Source organism: Oncorhynchus gorbuscha, linkage group LG13 (assembly GCF_021184085.1).
Source record: "Oncorhynchus gorbuscha isolate QuinsamMale2020 ecotype Even-year linkage group LG13, OgorEven_v1.0, whole genome shotgun sequence".
NCBI classification, from domain to species: domain Eukaryota; kingdom Metazoa; phylum Chordata; class Actinopteri; order Salmoniformes; family Salmonidae; genus Oncorhynchus; species Oncorhynchus gorbuscha.
In genome coordinates, this window is record NC_060185.1 from 80,122,502 (window position 1) to 80,141,576 (window position 19,075).

Below are 19,075 nucleotides of genomic sequence, written 5' to 3' on the forward strand. Positions count from 1 at the left end.
TAATGACAATATGGATCAAGTCGATAAAGCTTGATAACAAAATGTTTTGGTGACTAGCATGTCCCCACATCCAATGGAATTGACTGTTCTTAGTGGCGCACTTTCTGATTGGTCCAGCACTCTTCCGTTTCCTGTGATGCGCAAGCCGATTCACACACGTGAAGGTCAGGAACTGCAGTCAATCGTTTACAATTATCAAATAATTGTACATTTCTGTCTAATTTATAAGCGATTTGCGCATGAACATGGAAAACCAAGGAGCCACAGCAGACCCTCAGCTTCAGCAATTCATCGAAATCGAGTCCCAAAAACAAAGGTTTCAGCAGTTGGTCCATCAGATGACTGAAGTGTGTTGGGTAAGAAACGCTTCTGCAATGACAACTTGCTAGCTAGGTGAACTACTGTAGCTAGCTACTTGAACATCTGGCGATCAAGTACATGAATGCATAAAAATGTACATAGTTTGCCAGTGAATCATTGGACATGTATGCTTCTTTATTGTACTATCTAACTTGTAATGCCAGTATTTGTGGCTCAATGCAAACGTTTGCTGCATTAAGCTAACTAGCTACAATAACTAGGCTCCTGAATTAAGCTCCTACACAATCAACCACCTGTAGGGTACTCGCCTAAAATAGTGTTTTAGATGTGAACAAATTACTCATGCACGATGCAATGTCTTCCACTCCATGCAATGGCATGTGATCCAGCCAATGATTGAGCACCCGTCTACTCTGGTTCCTTACAGGAGAAATGCATGGACAAACCTGGGCCCAAGCTGGACTCCCGGACAGAGATCTGCTTTGTGAACTGTGTAGAGCGCTTCATTGACACAAGCCAATTCATCCTGAACAGACTCGAACAAACACAGAGGAGTAAGGGCTCCTTCTCAGAATCCATGTCTGAATAGTCTAGCAACATCCTCCACTGGATAGACTGACAAGGCGCTGAACAGCCAATCAAGTTGTTTTACAGCAATGCCAGCTTTCTATATGGTGCAATGAGAACACTGTCCAGTAACCAGGTGGGGAAGAAAGTCGTTTTGATAAGTGCCTCGTTTTTGCACCTTGTATCACGTCACCTAGCCAAGTCCTCTCTCACCTAGTGGGACATGAGATTAAGTGCAGTAGTAACAATTCTGGTTGGTAGCTAGCTAATATCTTCATATTGTTGGTGATTCTGAAACTGTGTAGTAAATTGAATGAGCCTGTTGCATGTCAATCATATCATGAAAACTGAGATGGGAGAACATTAGTATGCTTTTAAAACAAGCTTACCCAGCTGTAGAGGTTGTCCTGGGGCAGAAACAAAGAGCCAAAAATCTGGGACATTCAATTTGACATTGCGTCGGAAAGCCACAAAAACTCACTGCATTCAATACCAAGTCAGAGTGCGAACAATGTCTTGTTGGGAAAAGGGCACGATCTATGGCTGAAACAAGTGTTCCATTGTATATATGCAATAAACAAATCTTATTGCCTGCTTTGTCATCATTGGCATTTTGAATACAGTGTGGTCCAAGTATTAGGGTCTTGCTGTATAAAAAGGTAATCGTTTATTGACATACTAAAAGAATGAGCAGTATGTTAAATCAATGATTAAGAAATACATTAAGTTTGGCACGTGCAGTAGTAGGAATGTGTTTCAAAAGAGGCTATTTCAAGGAAAGTGCCTCAGTTAATACTGATGTTCATATACATGATCAATAAATTCAATTGAGGTAATTACATTACAGTAACTTCACACTCAGATTGTGAATATTGAACAATCACTAACTTTGAAAGATGATTGAAGCAAGTACACAAAGGCTGCATTGCCTCGACTCACATTAGCTCATTCATTTTTAAAGGAACATTAAAACAAAGGAATAAGACAGGCCTATCAATAAGTTACAGTTCAGTCAGTAAAAAACAAAAGGCACTAGTCGGTTCATATCAAAACTAGTGGATCTGAACTAAAATCAATACATTCAATTATCACTGTCCATGATTAAATATTAAGTGTATGTACACCAGTTTTTTTAATACAGTAGAAACCATTCGGATTAAGGGGAAACCTGTAGGACTAATACTTTCAACCAGTTGAATGGTTTAGGCGTACCATGAAGTAAAATAAAATTCTGTTGGACTTTGCTAATCTCTAGACATACTGTACATTTGTCGGTATAGAAATGCAATGTGCTCACTGGATTGCAGTGCATGATAATTAGGCAAACAATCCTTCCAGTGGCTATTGCATTTTAAGACTGTATTTAGTAAACATATTTTCCACTTGTCTACGCAGGTGGTTAAATATCAAATAAACAGAAATGTAAAACTGGCAATGGGAAGTTGATCTCTAAACATTTGGCCTTCGTGCTATATAGGGTTGGAGTCAATTCAGTTTTCGATTCAGGAAATTCGCTGAAATTCAATTAAGGAATTCAAAATTGCCTATTGTTTTCAGAGTCATGAATTGAGCTTCAATCATACTGAATTAAACTGAATTGATCCCAAGTGCTAAGTGGTGACAAAGCTATTGTTCCTCCTCATTGAGCCCTCTGGCGAGTAGCTGCCCTTTGAGTTCCCCTCTCTGGCCAGCTTCCCCTCCCCTGGCCCCTCTGCCTGGCTCTCCTGGCTGGGCAGGGCCACGTAGGCCTGCTGGCCCCAAGGGGATCCATGAGGTCCCTTCCTCAGGTACAGTGGCAGCGAGTCCCAACTGAATGTGAGATCTTTAAATGCATGAAGGAGGAAGATACCCAAGATAATTGTGAGAAACCCACTGACTGTCCCCACAGCTCCGTCCGTGCTCATGCTCAGCCACTCCTTGAAGAGGATAGCTGAACATGCCATTACAGAGGTGGTGAAGAACACGTAATAGATGGGCGTGACGATGGATGTGTTATAAATGTCCAAGGCTTTATTGAGATAGCTGATCTGGATGCTGACGCAGATCACCAGACAAATGAGTAGACACCAGAACAGGGGTTCCTTTAGGACAGCAGTGCCAGCGAACAGCTCCTTAATGCCGATGCCCAGGCCCTTGACGCAGGACACCGACAGGGAGCCAATCACGGAGCAGATCAGGATGTAAACCAGCACGTTTTTCTGGCCATAGCGCGGGGCGACAAGGAAGATGAGGATCAAGCTGCTCGTCACGACAGACACGGCGAACACTATGAATCCTGGGAGACATCACAGTCGGAACATTTGAATGAGTACATTGTAAGAGCATGATACAATAGTTGAGATTCTTGCATTTTTACTTATTAACAAGCCAATGCTTTTTGGGATCAGTGGCTCTGAACAGCTGCTGAGTGATTCAGCATAGGTCAACATGTGAGACATTGGTATAACTGAAGTAATACGTTTCTCAACATGGTCAAAAACATTACCAGCGCATGCAAGGGGATTGGCCTAAAGGCACTGCACATATTTTTTTAACCTTAAAAAAAATTCACATAACGAGTAGTTATTTGGGATGCAAGATGATATTATAGAATAGTGTTTGTGTAGATCTGGACCCATGATGTCAGTTACAGTACCTGGGTCTTGGAGCTTCTCAGCCATGGCAGTAAGGGAGGCCACCTCCTCCTCCTGAGGGGCGTGGATGACCATGACAGTGGAACCAAGGATGCACAGCAAGCAGCCCATCTTCCCGTGAACATTCAACCGCTCATTGAGGAAGTATGAGGACAGCACAGCACTGCAGGCAAAATAAGTTTGTCTAGTTAAAATGAACAGATTTTTTTTCTGTAGCCATCTTCATTTTAATGGCATGCAATAAAGTCTGACTGACTTTAGGCCCAAATACATGTCAGGAAAACATCCTAGAACTAGCTCTTTGCAAATGGATTATTACATTTTGAAACAGAATGTCACCTCACGCTTATCTTAACAGTTCATGAGATGAGGAACTCAGTACCGATCAAAGCACAAGCTGAAGTTCAGTAATCAGCCATTTACCTCACAAGAACGCTCATTGCTCCCAGTGGTGTTACCAATGTGGCAGGGGCAAAAGCGTAAGCGGCAAAGTTAGCTGCTTCCCCAGCTCCCACTGAAACACAGAAACCAGCATTAGTATGCAACAATGACATGGGACAATGCACATGGTACTGTAATTGTAAGCGGAGGTGAGTTTTGATAACTATGCTCTCATTCAGCCTACATGTGCAAACGTGATCTTCTGAGGAATGTGTACTTCAAAGATTTCAATACGACAATGTGGGTCGTTGCGTCATCACAAAAGACTACCAGCAAAAATACCAAACCCACAACAGCCTCCCTTTCTCTTTGAAAACAAAGACCACAATGTTAACAGGGAAAGGTCAATGAGGACTGTTACTACAAGGTTTACCCTACTGTACCATATGCTAAAGTTCAGTAATGCTAAATTGGTATTCTAAAATAAAGAACCATTGTGATCAGGTGACAGATTTTTCTACACTTACTTGATATTAGTCCTGCCCACCATAGCCATTCCTTGAGGTAAGCATATCCCCCCTGACCTAATAAATACAAATATAATGTATGATCATACAGATAGGGCCTACTATACTAATAATACAAGTGTTTAAAGTTTTATTTAGTAAGCATACTTTCAATTGCCCAACGTAGCTAAAGTTAAGATGAAGTTATATATGATGGTGGTAATACCTGCTCGCATAAACCCTTTGCTGGACAATCGCAAAAGACCTTTCTTCTTAAGGATGAAGCTTCCTCCAATGAATATGCTCGAGCTCATGGCAAGAGAGAGGCCAATGTAGAAGTCAGTGCGGTTTGTTCCGATATCCATCTGAAAATCACCACCAGATGTGATAATAATGCAGAGTACACAGATCGCAGGTTTTGAAAGGTTCTGGATGGCGGTTCTCTAACCATGTCTACTACTGTTATTGTCTATTAACCTAAACACCTAACTAACCCTAAAGACAATCAATATATTCGTTGTTCAATCCCGCAGCCTTGACACAACGGGTTTGCAGTACAGCTGAGGAACGGGCTGGAGAAACGCAATTATTCTCAAATTTGTAGATGCAACTATGGATTAGATCATAGGCATATTTAGAAGCTATATAGTGTTTGGGTTTGTTAACAAAAACGTTACTTTTTACAAACCGTCTGAATTTAAACAAACATTGAGTAATATGCTCACGAGGAGCTATAAATGAGGAAAGGTGAAATTACAGTAACGACCACATACTTAGCTTTTACAGTTCAATTCAGCGTGTTGACTTCAGCCTGAATATTTCCTTCAGCTGCTAGTCTTATTTTTGCCAGCTAGCTAGCTAACTTTCTAATCGCGTGACGATGTCTACTAAACGTTACACATTTGATCAGATTTATGCGGTGAGGTAGTATTAGCAGCAATATATCCTACCTGAATCATCCGAATAACGTTTTTTTTTTACCTGTAATTACTCATTCTGAACAGAGGTCATAAGACGTAGCTGGTAACAATAACTTGACTGGCAAAGCAATGTAGCGGGGCTATTAGCCTGCCTAGCCAGCTAACTTTTGAAATAAGCAAGACAGGCAGAAGAGAACGGTTTCTACATCACATATTGGGCTGTATAGCGGACTTGCTATTCTATTTTCTTGTTTGCACACAACATTCACGTGAACACGAAAGGCTAGTATAGTACACATCCTAAAATGTACTTTGAGCTCACCTTTGCTTTCAACCCATTCGATCTGTAAAGAAGCAGCTGACTGCTGGAGTCCGCCCAGAATGGATACTGCACTTCCTCGTGCAGTGTCAAATATGTAATTTTATAGCTATATTTGTTTCATACCATATCTGGCCAACGTTTACGAACTCGCCACAATCATTTATAATTTACATCAACTGACTTTATGAAAACCCAAATTAACAAGCAAATGGGAGTTTATGTGGGACATATCAGAGACAAAAATGGGCGAGTTCGTTTTACACGGGTCTGTTCTATTCGGCATCCTTGGTACATCCCTACGCCATTGAAGTTGACATTTAAAATTGTTAAAGTAAGCGCTAGGACAGCGTTTCACAAGGGGTGCACGTTTTGTTTTTTGCTTTAACACTACACAGCTGATTCAAATGATCAAAGCTTGATGATTAGTTTATTATTTGAATCACCCCCGTGGCTGCACTGCAGGTGGAGATGGGTGACATGCCATTGTAGATTAGGAGACAGCAGTTGGCAATTCATTATTGGGTTAACCTACAGGGACATGGGGTGTCTCATCCTTCAAAAGGGATTTTACAGGCATGTTGGAAACATGACCGAAGACAGAACACAAACTTTGGGTTGGTCATACCAAGGTGAAAGAGATTGGACTGTATGGAAGGGAGTTTAGTCCAATGGTAGCTATTCCTGTAAATCCACCATGGCTACTCCGACCTCCAGTTGTTGATCTAGAAGTATTGGAGAGACTACAGAAAGATAGCGAAGGTGTTGATCCATCTGATTTGTTTAAAGAGACTCACAATACTTTGTATCATGATTTTGTGGCCATTTACACAGATGGTTCAAAAGATCCAAGGACAGGGTGTACTAGGTCAGCATTTGTAGTGCAGGAATTTGGGGTGGAAGTCAGGAAACATATTACAGAATCTGGCTCTATTTTTTAAAAATATGTATTTATTTACCTGGGCAAGTCCAGTTATGAACAAATTCTTATTTACAATGACTGCCTAACCTGGATGACGCTGGACCAATTGTGTGTCGCCATATGGTACTCCCAATCACGGCCGGTTGTGATACAGCCTGGAGTCGCACCAGGGTCTGTAGGATAAGAACTAACCCAAGACTATAGCCTGTCGTTTCCAATGGGAGCAAATGAATCATAGTGGGCATAGTCAAGCACGAGCATTGGCGCGTTCTAGCATGTATTTGCATAGTTCAGTCCGGGAATGTGAAGTTGCGCATGTGCAATAACTCAATTCGCCCTTGCACTCCTGAACAACGCGATTAAAAAAATATTTAAAAAACTTTGGCAAAGTGTGAAGTCTACAAAACTTAGTGCACTCGGTTCAGAACTGTACGTTTGTTTATGTGTAACTGTAGTTTTTGTCGCACTTCTTTGCTTTATCTTGGCTAGGTCGCAGTTGTAAATGAGAACTTGTTCTCAACTGGCTTACATGGTTAAATAAATAAAACTCAGTTCCGGAAACTGTATTGAGATCAAATGTTTAATCGTTGAGAAAATGATCAGAATGTTGGCCAAAATCCATCTCGACCCATCTTCCCCCACTACCGGCCACTGGGCTTTCTCGTCACCATATTTGGTAGTGAGTGGAAACGCCAACCGGATGCTTCACATTTACGCATCCGTGGTTTCGTCCCAAGGATAACGCATAACACTCGTTTTACAAGGTACAAGGCCCGGTGCCTCGGGTGAGTGGATATTTTTTTAAACCATGGAATAGTTGAAAGTAAGCAAAACTACGTTAAACCGGGGCACCGGGCCATGTAAAACGAATTGTGCGTCTTCCTGCTGATCGGATTGGTTGTTCCCTGTAGAAAGGGGTGGTATAAATTTGTTGTGCACTGTGATTGGATTAATCCGAAATTACGTTGTAGCAAACGGAAGAAGATCTAACCTTGGCAGGGAAACAGACGTGGGTTTCATAAAGATATGTAAAGTGGAGTCCTTTACGGAATTATATTTATATAAAAACAAACAATTACCAGGATTACTCAAAATACTAAACTGTTTTGACATTTCTGGTGTCGTTACTTTTCTCTACGACTCATGGGCTTTTAGAAATGAATTAACACCGGGTGAGGATATCACTGTTGCCATTTACAATGGACCGCAATATCAACGCTGAGTTGGTAACGTTTGTCATATGGTCCGTCATAACCTCACAATCATAGTTTGTGGACGCTGTCAACAGTTGCCTATTGTCCCATGATGAAGACGTACCTCTCCATTATCAGAAACTGTAAGGTTGCACAGAGATGGTCATTCAGCCATGCTACAAGATGTGCACTTTCTCCATCCCCATCATTCTGGAATTGCAAAAGGCTCATGGTGAGACGCCTGTGCACTGATATTCCGACACAAGACCGGAACTATTATATCACCACCCCTATCTTCTATGTGAACGCTGCCCCTCATATTGGACACTTGTACTCGGCTGTTACTGCTGACTTCCTGCACAGATACAAGCTTCTACAGGGGTTCAACTCCAGGTTTGTCACAGGTGAGTGAAAAACACATGCAAATCAATGTGGATTGATTGAGTCGATTTCCGCGCTTATAAACCCAGGGTCGTTACACTATTGTGGTAATATTGTAGTTGCCCTTGTTTATAAGCGTGAAGTGAAATATCCCTATTGAAGCATTGGTTAACACGCTTACCTAGCCCATCCTCGAAGGGCAGACCCAGGGTGGTGAGAGTATGCAACAACACCTCCGCTACACTGATCCTCAACACAGGGCACGCCATGGGTTTGTCCCCAGCCCCCTCCTGTACTCCCAGTTTACCTATGACTGTGTGGCTACACACGACTCCAACTCAATCATCAAGTTTACTGATGACATGACAGTGGTAGGCCTGATTATCAACAATGACGAGCCTACAGGGAGGAGGTTAGAGCTCTGGCGGAGTCATGCCAGAAAAATAACCTCTTCCTTAACGTAAAAAAAAACAAAGGAGCTGATTGTGGTCTACAGGAGACAGAGCGGGAGCATGCCCTCATCCGCATGGGAGTCAAAAGCTTTACAGCACTGTGTCACATGTAACAGTATAGATTCCGTCCCTACCTGGGCTCGAACCAGGGACCCTCTGCACACATCAACAACTGCCTCCCACGAAGCATCGTTACCCATCGCTCCACAAAAGCTGCAGCCCTTGCAGAGCAATTGGAACAACTACTTCGAGATCTCAGAGCGAGTGACGTCACTGATTTAAACGGTATTAGAGAGCACCCCACTTACTAACTAGCTAGCTATTTCACATCGGTTACACACAGGAAGGCCAAGAAATCATCAAGGATCTCAGCCACCTGAGTCACGGTCTGTTCACTCTGCTACCATCTAGCAGACTGAGACAGTACAGGTGCATCAAAGCCGGGACAGACTGAAAAACAGCTTCTTTCGATCCCCAGGTCTCTATCAGACTGTTGAACAGCCATCATGCCACCTCCTGTAGTAGGAGACAGAGACTCACTTACACCTTATACACAGACACACCTTACACACACAGACTCGCTGACTCGCTCACTCGCTGACTCACTCACTCGCTGACTCACTCACTCGCTGACTCACTCGCTCACTCACTCACTCACTCACTCACTCACTCACTCACTCACTCACTCACCACCACTCACTCACTCACTCACTCACTCACTCACTCACTCACTCACTCACTCACTTACAAAAAAGTATTTAGTCAGCCACCAATTGTGCAAGTTCTCCCACTTAAAAAGATGAGAGGCCTGTACTTTTCATCGTAGGTACACTTCAACTATGACAGACAAAAAATACAGAAAATCACATTGTAGGACTTTTAATGAATTTACTTGCAGATTTTGGTGGAAAATAAGTATTTGGTCAATAACAAAAGTTTATCTCAATACTTTGTTATATACCCTTTGTTGGCAATGACAGAGGTCAAATGTTTTGGCCATAATGACCATCGTTATGTTTGAAGGGGAAAAGGAGAGGCTTGCAAGCCAAAGAACACCATCCCAACTGTGAAGATTTTTTTTGTGCAAAATTTCTAAATGACATCAGTTTAACCGATTTGTAAGGAAATAGAAAGCTGTGAAAATGACCCAACATGTTTCTGTTAACATTTCAGTTCGAATGCATATTTTATGTTTTACGGTGAAATACCGTCCGCTTTTATGATGCTGATAAAAATGGAACCTCTACAGACTGTGCATTTGCGTTCTCTCAAAATGCTGGAAGAAATCATATTTCTTCACTCCTGTTCCCTAGTCAAAATGTACATTTGGTGTATAATTTTACAGCAAGAAATGTTTTTAATCCTGCAGGAGTTAATATTAAGACTATGAGAGAGGTTATAGACATAGTCAGTGTCCAGATTTCAGTGTCCATTTAACCCTAAACTCAGACATTATCCTTTTTGAGACAGTGGATCAAGGTTGACTTTCTGCCCATTCCCAAAAAGCGATTGGCATGTAAGATATTTGGCGTGCATAAAGTTAGGCCCAAACCTTAACACTTTGGTAACACCTTGCATTTTGGTACACCAGAAGTACAGTGCATTCGGAAACTATTCAGTCCCCTTGACATTTTGTTACGTTACAGCCTTATTCTAAAATGTATTACATATTTTTTCCCCCTCAATCTACACACAATACCCCATAATGACAAAGTGTAAAACAGGTTATTAATAATAATAATAATAATATATGCCATTTAGCAGACGCTTTTATCCAAAGCGACTTACAGTCATGTGTGCATACATTCTACGTATGGGTGGTCCCGGGGATCGAACCCACTACCCTGGCGTTACAAGCGCCATGCTCTACCAACTGAGCTACAGAAGGACCACGTTATTAAAAATGTTAGCAAATATATTACAAATACAAAAACTGATATCACATTTACCTAAATATTCAGTGAGAATCAAAATTGAGCTCAGGTGCATCCTGTTTCCATTGATCATACTCGAGATGTTTCTACAACTTGATTGGAGTCTACCTGTGGTAAATTCAATTGATTGGATATGATTTTTATTTTTTATCTTATTTAAACATTATTTAACCAGGTAGGCCAGTTGATAACAAGTTCTCATTTACAACTGCGACCTGGCCAAGATAAAGCAAAGCAGTGCGACAAAAACAACAGAGTTACACATAAGCAAACATACAGTTAATAACACAATAGAAAATAAAAATATAAACATAAATGTACAGTGTGTGCAAATGTAGGGAGGTAGGCAATAAATAGGCTATAGAGGATAACTAATTAGAATTTAACATTAATACTGGAGTAATAGAAGTGCAGATGATGATGTGCAAGTAGAGATACTGGGGTGCAAGAGAGTAAGTAATAATATGGGGATGAGGTCGTTGGGTGGCTATTTACAGATTGGCTGTGTACAAGTACAGTGATCTGTGAGCTGCTCTGACAGCTGATGCTTAAAGTTAGAGGGAGATATGAGTCTCCAGCTTCAGTGATTTTTGCAATTCGTTCCAGTCATTGGCAGCAGAGAACTGGAAGGAAAGGCGGCCAAAGGAAGTGTTTGCTTTGGGGATGCCCAGTGCAATATACCTGCTGGAGCACGTGCTACTGGTTGGTGTTGCTCTGGTGACCAGTGACTTGAGAGAAGGCAGGGCTTTACCTAGCAAAGACTTATAGATGACCTGGAGCCAGTGGGTTTGGCGATGAATATGTAGTGAGGCCAGCCAACGAGAGCATACAGGTCGCAGTGGTGGGTAGTATATGGGGCTTTGGTGACAAAACAGGTGGCACTGTGATAGACTACATCCAGTTTGCTGAGTAGAGTGTTGGGTGCTATTTTGTAAATGACATCGCCACCAGTCAAGGATCGGTAGGATAGTCAATTCTACGAGGGTATGTTTGGCAGCATGAGTGAAGGATACTTTGTTGCGAAATGGGAAGCCGATTCTAGATTTAAGTTTGGATTGGAGTTGCTTAATAATGTGAGTCTGGAAGGAGAGTTTACAGTCTAACTAGCACCTAGGTATTTTTAGTTGTCCACATATTCTAGGTCAAAACCGTCCAGAGTAGTGATACTAGTCGGGCGGGAGAGTGCGGGCAGAAATTGGTTGAAGAGCATGCAATTAGTTTTACAAGCATTTAAAAGCAGTTGGAGGCCACAGAAGGAGTGTTGTATGGCGTTGAAGCTCATTTGGAGGTTTGTTAGCACAGTGTCCAAAGAAGGGCCAGATGTATACAGAATGGTGTCGTCTGCGTAGAGGTGGGTCAGAGAATCACCCGCAGCAAGAGCGACATCATTGAAATATATACATACCCAGAGAGAGAGAGAGAGAGAGAGAGAGAAAAATATTCGGCCCAAGAGGCCTTCCGATTTGACACACTTAGCTCTATCTGAGAAGTAGTTGGTGAACCAGGCGAGGCAGTCATTTGAGAAGCTAAGGCTATTGAGTCTGCCGATAGGAATACAGTGATTGACAGTGTCAAAAGCCTTGGCCAGGTTGATGAAGACGGCTGCACAGTACTGTCTTTTATCGATGGCAGTTATGATATCGTTTAGGACCTTGAGCGTGGCTGAGTTGCACCCATGACCAGCTCGGAAACCAGATTGCTTACGGTACGGTAGGATTCAAAATGGTCGGTGATCTGTTTGTTAACTTGGCTTTCAAAGATTTTAGGAAGGTAGGGCAGGATGCATATAGCAGTTTGGGTCTAGCGTGTCACCTCCTTTGAAGAGAGGGATGACCGCGGCAGCTTTCCGTTCTTTGGGGATCTCGGACAATACGAAAGAGTGGTTGAACAGGCTAGTAATAGGGGTTGCAAAAAATTGCGGCGGATAATTTTAGAAAGAGGGAGTCCAGATTGTCCAGCCCAGCTGATTTCTGGGGATCCAGATTTTGCAGCTCTTTCGGGAACATCAGCTATTTGGGTGAAGGAAAAGTGGGGGGGGGGGGGGGGCTTGGGCAAGTTGCTGTGGGGGGGTGCTGAGATGTTGGCCTGGATAGGGGTAACCAGCTGGGAAGCATGGCCAGCCGTAGAAAAATGCTTGTTGAAATGATTGATTATCGTAGATTTACCGGTGGTGACAGTGTTTCCTATCCTTAGTGCAGTGGGCAGCTGGGAGGAGGTGCTCTTATTCGCCATGGACTTCAGTGTTCCAAAACCTTTTGGAATTTGTGCTACAGGAAGCAAATTTCTGTTTGAAATAGCTAGCCTTATCTTTCCTAACTGACTGAGTATATTTGGAAAGGTACACACCTCTCTATATAAGGTCCCACAGTTGACAGTGCATGTCAGAGCAAAAACCAAGCCATGAGGTCGACGGGATTGTCCGTAGAGCTCCGAGACAGGATTGTGTCTGTACAGATTTGGGGAAGGGTGCCAAAAAAATTCTGCAGAATTGAAGGTCCCCAAGAACACAGTGGCCTTCATCATGCTTAAATGGAAGAAGTTTGGAATCGCCAAGACTCATCCTAGAGATCAGGGAGGTGACAATGATCCTGATGGTCACTCGGACAGAGCTTTAGAGTTCCACTGTGGAGATGGGAGAACCTTCTCTGCAGCACTCCACCCATCAGGTTTTTATGGTAGAGTGGCCAGACGGAAGCCACTCCTCAGTAAAAGGCACATGACAGCCTGCATGGAGTTTGCCAAAAGGCACCTAAAGGACTCAGACCATGAGAAACAAGATTCTCTGGTCTGATGAAACCAAGATTAAACTCTTTGGCCTGAATGCCAAGCGTTACATCTGGAGAAAACCTGGCACCATCCCTACGGTGAAGCGTGGTGGTGGCAACATGCTATGGAGGTTTTTCAGTGGCAGGTACTGGGAGACTAGTCAGGATCGAAGGAAAGATTAACACAGCCAAGTATAGAGAGATCCCTGATGAAAACCTGCTCCGGAGCGCTCAGGACCTCAGACTAGGTTGAAGGTTCACCTTACAACAAGCCAACGACCCTAAGCACACAGCCAAGACAACGCAGGAGTGAATGTTGAACTTGTGTTACACACATCCAGATGAACGCATAAACCTCATTCACATTACCCAATAGCACTCTGTTACGTTGCGGCGGATTACATGCATTTCAATGGAGAATAAAGTTAAAGAAACAAGTTGAGGTAGAAGTAACTAAACAAAACATGTTTTATTATCACCTGAAACTATATATTTATCCTGTTTTGAATGAAAAAGTCATTTTGCAATCTCCCAAAATGACTGCTATCTCTGACAGGAGACAGGCTCTCCTCCATCTTGTGTTACAAACAACACTTGTCAGTTCAGTAGTGGGGCGAGACTCCAGTGAACACGGCAAAAGGAAATGTCTCCTAGTGGTCATATCACGCAATAGGATTTCACGTGGAATTTTATAAAAAGGTCTTATCATTTTTTATGGAAAGCTGATTTAAAAAAATGGCAGTTTAAACATTGACAAAATTGTCTATTTGTCACGTCCCTACATTTTTCCACAACTACCTACACAGAAATTCTCTGTTCGGGCACACAAAACATTTTCTTGAGGCAAGCCGAAGTCTCCGCCCACTCGTCGGTGATTGGTTAACAGTAGGGATTCTTCAATGAAGTGCCTGTTGTTTTTCAACGAGAGATGAGTTGTTCTCGTGTACATATTTTCACTTAAATACTGCACCAAACATCCAAGTCAGATGCAAAAACATCAATTCATGACATTTCTTGAGGTATCCTAGATTAATTCAGCCTACAGTGTCTCAAAATTGACCAACACAGTACAATTGTTGCTTTTTTTTCTTGTTTTTCAAGCGAAGGTCTTAAGAGAGTATGTGAGCACTCATTCGGCTAGCTGAGCTCCGTTACTGAAGCATGCTTACTCACTTATGCCAAAATAATGAAGTAAAAACCTCAATGTAACCTATAGAAATGATATATTTACACATTTTATTTTTCAATCTGACTGCAACCCACCCGCCCTTCATCCACACAATATTTCATGACCCAAAACCCACCCACGCATCACAAATGCACAGACACACAGCCAATGCTGCAGTCCCACGTATATAGACATTGAACACGGGACTGTTTCTTTTATACTGTATTCTTCACTTACCTCATTCTGATATCTACATTGCTATTAGTTATTGTTATACACTGTATTCTCAACATAGCTCACTAATATCTACTGCTGTACATATCATTCTAGGTATGTCTTGTTGGTGTATATACGCATAGATTGTTTCAGTAATCCAATTGTAATGTTATTTGGGTTGTTAACTGTATTCGTTCTGACATTCGTGATTTATTGTCTCGTTTTTGATTGTTTGTGTACTTGTTTGACATTTTGCCTCACTGTTAGGAGCTAGTAACACGCATTTCGCAGTAACGTCTATAACATCTGCTAAACTGTCATTTGATTTACCTTGGGGACAGGCGACCCGAGTTTCGAGACTCACCCCCTTCATTCATAATATCTAAATAACATCTTTGCATTTCAGGTACAGATGAGCACGGACTCAAAATCCAACAGGCTGCCAATGCTGCCGGACAGGATCCTCTAAGTTTTTGCACTAAAGTATCTGAGAGATTCAAATACCTCTTCAAGAGCTGTCACATCTCATACACTGACTACATCCGTACCACTGAGGAGAGACACCGCTGTGCAGTGGAGCACTTCTGGACCGTGCTTCAGAGTAAAGGCTTCATCTATAAGGGGAATTATGAAGGCTGGTACTCCACGCAGGACGAGAGCTTCCTCATGCCATCGCAGGTGGGAGATGCCAAGGATTCATCAGGGAAGGAGATCAAGATTTCTCTGGAGAGCGGCCACGAGGTAGGCTAAAGGATGACTTCATAAATAGTTGTTGCTCGCATCATAACAAGGTTTACTACTACATCTCATTGATTCATGTCATTTACTGAGTGTTGTTCTTTGGTATGGCCATGTAACGCTTCTCTTTCTTGCATAAGAAATGTAATAACGATTAGGAAGGTGAGATAAAATGTAGAAGGTGTCTGTATTCAAAACGTGATGTTTCTGAAGTAACACCTACACAATCTGAAAGAGAACAGGAAAAATCATATCCATCGTGTCAGATAAATTCAGGTCCAGTGACTCAAGCAGGTTTGAATTATTTAAAAAAAACTTTATTTGCTACTCTAGTGCTCTTTTATACATTGTTTTTCTCATCAAATAAAATCTGGTTTGTCTTTTGCAGGTGGAGTGGATGAAGGAGGAGAACTACATGTTCCGTCTGTCTGAGTTCCGGTCCCGGCTGCAGGAGTGGCTGGAGGGGAACCCCAGAGCAGTGCAGCCAGAACGGTTCCACCGCGCCGTTCTCCAGTGGCTCCAGGAGGACCTCCCAGACCTCTCTGTCTCCCGCCAGAGAAGCCGCCTCCAGTGGGGCATTCCAGTTCCTGGTGACCTCGACCAGACAATCTACGTGTGGTTAGACGCCCTGGTCAACTACCTCACAGTGGCTGGTTACCCGGACTCACACTCTCAATGGTGGAGGGCTGCCCATCATGTCGTGGGAAAGGACATTCTCAAATTCCATGCCATCTATTGGCCGGCATTCCTACTGGCTGCTGACTTGCCCCTCCCACAGACCATACATGTGCACTCTCATTGGACAGTGGGAGGGAAGAAAATGTCTAAAAGCTTGGGGAATGTGGTGGACCCCCTGGAGAGGTCTCAAAGGTTCACCATAGACGGTATGAGGTACTTCCTCCTGCGCCAGGGGGTCCCAGACACAGACTGCGACTATGACGATGATAAAGTGGTCAAACTGCTCAATGCCGAGCTGACAGACTCTCTGGGTGGCCTTCTAAACCGCTGCACTGCTCCCTCTCTCAACCCAGCTCAGATCTACCCCCACTTCTGCTCTGACTCCTTCCCCAGGCAAGGGACTGTAGCACATAAGGGGAGGGCTGTGGATGAAGATTATCACATGCTGGATGCTGTACGTGCACTACCAGCTGTGGTGGAGCAGCACTACGATAGTGTGCAGGTGTACAAAGCTCTGGAGGCCATTAACCGGTGCGTGAGGCAGACCAACGGCTTTGTCCAGCGGCACACACCATGGAAGTTGGGCAGTGGGGATGGGATGGACCAGCTGTGGCTGGACACCATCCTCCACGTGTCCCTAGAGTGTCTGAGGATGTATGGGACACTCCTACAGCCCATAGTGCCAGAGATAGCAGACAAACTTCTGTCCAGGCTGGGGGTGAAGCCAGAGGAGAAGAGCTGGGCTGCTCTGGACTTCCTGGTTAAATATCAGGGAAAGGACTGCCCCTTTGAGGGCAGAGCACTGGGTCCTGACACTGGAGTCCTGTTTAATCGTCTGGAGAGGCCAAATGCAGAGAAGGGAAAGCCCAAGAAGGCTAAGAAAGCCACTCAAGTGAAATCATAAACATGGAAATTCTATGTTTTCTGTCCATGTAAAATGAGTTGAAATAAATTAGATTAAATATGTCAGTGTAATGCATTATTTTTCCTGTCTGTTTGAGCTGTCCTAACTGCTGCTTTTGTTTACAATTGATCATTATTATATTCAAATAGTGTTAAACATTTTTTGGTTGTTGAGAGAAATGAAATGGTTCTACCTACAACCACCAATCAACAAAAAGTGGTAGGTGTAGTCAACACTGTGACAACACTGTTCAATAAACCTTTTAATTTGAAGTAGTTTTATCAAGTTGCCATTTGTAGGTACAGAACTAACACTACTTTAAAAAGTTGGAAGTGTTCCATATTATTATTTTCTCTCCCACCTCCCATATAAAGACCATACAAGTTCAGTACTTTTATTTATTTAATTTTACCTTTTATTTAACTAGGCAAGTCAGTTAAGGACAATTTCTTATTTTCAATGACTGCCTAGGAACAGTGGGTTAACTGCCTGTTCAGGGGCAGAACGACAGATTCGTACCTTGTCAGCTCGGAGGTTTGAACATGCAACCTTCCGGTTACTAGTCCAACGCTCTAACCACTAGGCTACCCTGCCATCCTCGAACACATTTCCTTTCACTGTTATCTTCTCTTTAGAATGACCATCAGCGAGGGCCTCCCGGGTGGCGCAGTGGTTAAGGGCGCTGTACTGCAGCGGCAGCTGTGCCGTCCCTGGGTTCGCGCCCAGGCTCTGTCGCAACCGACCGGGAGGTCCGTGGGGCGACGCACAATTGGCCTAGCGTCGCCCGGGTTAGGGAGGGCTTGGTCGGTAGGGGTGTCCTTCGCGTCCTTTGTCTCATCGCGCACCAGCGACTCCTGTGGCGGGCTGGGCGCAGTGTGCGCTAGTCAAGGTGGCCAGGTGCACGGTGTTTCCTCCGGCGCATTGGTGCGGCTGGCTTCCGGGTTGGATGCACACTGTGTTAAGAAGCAGTGCGGCTTGGTTGGGTTGTGTATCGGAGGACTTTCAACCTTCGTCTCTCCCGAGCCCGTACGGGAGTTGTAGCGATGAGACAAGATAGTAGCTACTACAACAATTGGATACCACGAAATTAGGGAGAAAAATGGGTCAATTTTTTTTTTTTTTTAAAGAATGACCAGCTGAGAGGTTAAAGTTCATTCTGAGTGACAGGAGAGATGACCAATGGGCCAGAGTTTTCACCACCATGATAACCTGGGTAGAGAAATGGATAGAGTTTCTCAGTGAAGGTGCAGCCAGAGAAAGAGAAGATATGAGACTTGGCCTCGACATCATAGGCGACCTGTCCCTCCTCATAATCCACAAACACACCAACCTTCTGGGGCTTCTCTTTTTAGGGAGAGAGTGGGGCTAGTACAGGCCTGACACTCATTCCAATACATCAGTCCCACAGTCTAGTATACATTCTCAGGGCACAGTGCTATCCTAATTTTCTATTGATGGACTCTTCCCCCACCTGTACATCATAGTAGAATCTCCCTGAGGAAAAGCCCTCCTTTCCCAGGACACAACAATTGGTATAAAACCCTCTCTGGGTTGTTAGGGAGTTTATGTATTGTCTTTGTTTCCTGTCACTTGTTTCCTGTCCTCAGACAAAAGGAGATGTGTATCAGGGTCCAGAGTCACAGCTGCATCCTCTTCAGGAATCCTCTCCATCTCTTTATTGAATTTCTCCAGTTCAGAAAATGCTTTCCTTGCCATCTCCTCCAGCTGAGACAAAGCTCTCCTCAGGTTCCACTCACACAGTTCACTGTGAACACTGATCTCAGACCAGTCCTTGATGAGTGTCAGAGGGCACAGTGATGGGGAGCGGTGAAGGTGGTCCTCACTATGCGAGAGCTGCTTCAGCTAAGTACTTCTCCTCTGTAGCTCAGTGATTTCCTGCTCCAGCTCTTTGATGAGCCTTTCAGCCTGCCTCTCTGCTGCTTTCTGATTCTCCTCGATCACCTCAATGTAGTCAGCCTGGCTTCTCGCAATGAAGTGTGCCAGAGCAGTGAAGACCTGCACACTGTCTCATATCTCTCTCTGAATGAGCTCTACTGAGTTTTTGATATCTTGAACC

At 43.5% G+C, this 19,075-nt stretch overlaps 3 protein-coding genes across 7 annotated transcripts; 2 read left to right on the forward strand and 1 right to left on the reverse strand.

Annotated features, from left to right (window-relative positions):
• The first annotated feature begins 119 nt into the window (after window positions 1–119).
• timm8a (translocase of inner mitochondrial membrane 8 homolog A (yeast)) lies at window positions 120–1,480 on the forward strand. The gene is made up of 2 exons (XM_046295891.1): window positions 120–356; window positions 749–1,480. Exons 1-2 carry the CDS (start codon window positions 240–242, stop codon window positions 908–910), a joined length of 279 nt encoding a protein of 92 aa, XP_046151847.1. The 5' UTR covers window positions 120–239; the 3' UTR covers window positions 911–1,480.
• Window positions 1,481–1,536: 56 nt separating this feature from the next.
• Window positions 1,537–6,787, reverse strand: zgc:101583 (uncharacterized protein LOC494104 homolog). 5 transcript variants are annotated; one of them, XM_046295885.1, is made up of 6 exons: window positions 6,657–6,787; window positions 4,635–4,773; window positions 4,430–4,486; window positions 3,945–4,035; window positions 3,524–3,684; window positions 1,537–3,163 (listed from the first exon to the last, which is right to left on the reverse strand). In XM_046295885.1, exons 1-6 carry the CDS (start codon window positions 6,687–6,689, stop codon window positions 2,499–2,501), a joined length of 1,146 nt encoding a protein of 381 aa, XP_046151841.1. In that variant the 5' UTR covers window positions 6,690–6,787; the 3' UTR covers window positions 1,537–2,498. The 5 variants fall into 5 exon arrangements, with proteins under 5 accessions (XP_046151841.1, XP_046151843.1, XP_046151845.1 ...); XM_046295887.1 differs by lacking the exon at window positions 6,657–6,787 and adding an exon at window positions 5,651–5,977; XM_046295889.1 differs by lacking the exon at window positions 6,657–6,787 and adding an exon at window positions 5,390–5,624.
• A 575-nt stretch (window positions 6,788–7,362) lies between these two features.
• mars2 (methionyl-tRNA synthetase 2, mitochondrial) lies at window positions 7,363–17,073 on the forward strand. The gene is made up of 3 exons (XM_046296660.1): window positions 7,363–8,166; window positions 15,085–15,419; window positions 15,805–17,073. Exons 1-3 carry the CDS (start codon window positions 7,872–7,874, stop codon window positions 16,996–16,998), a joined length of 1,824 nt encoding a protein of 607 aa, XP_046152616.1. The 5' UTR covers window positions 7,363–7,871; the 3' UTR covers window positions 16,999–17,073.
• The last annotated feature ends 2,002 nt before the right edge of the window (window positions 17,074–19,075 follow it).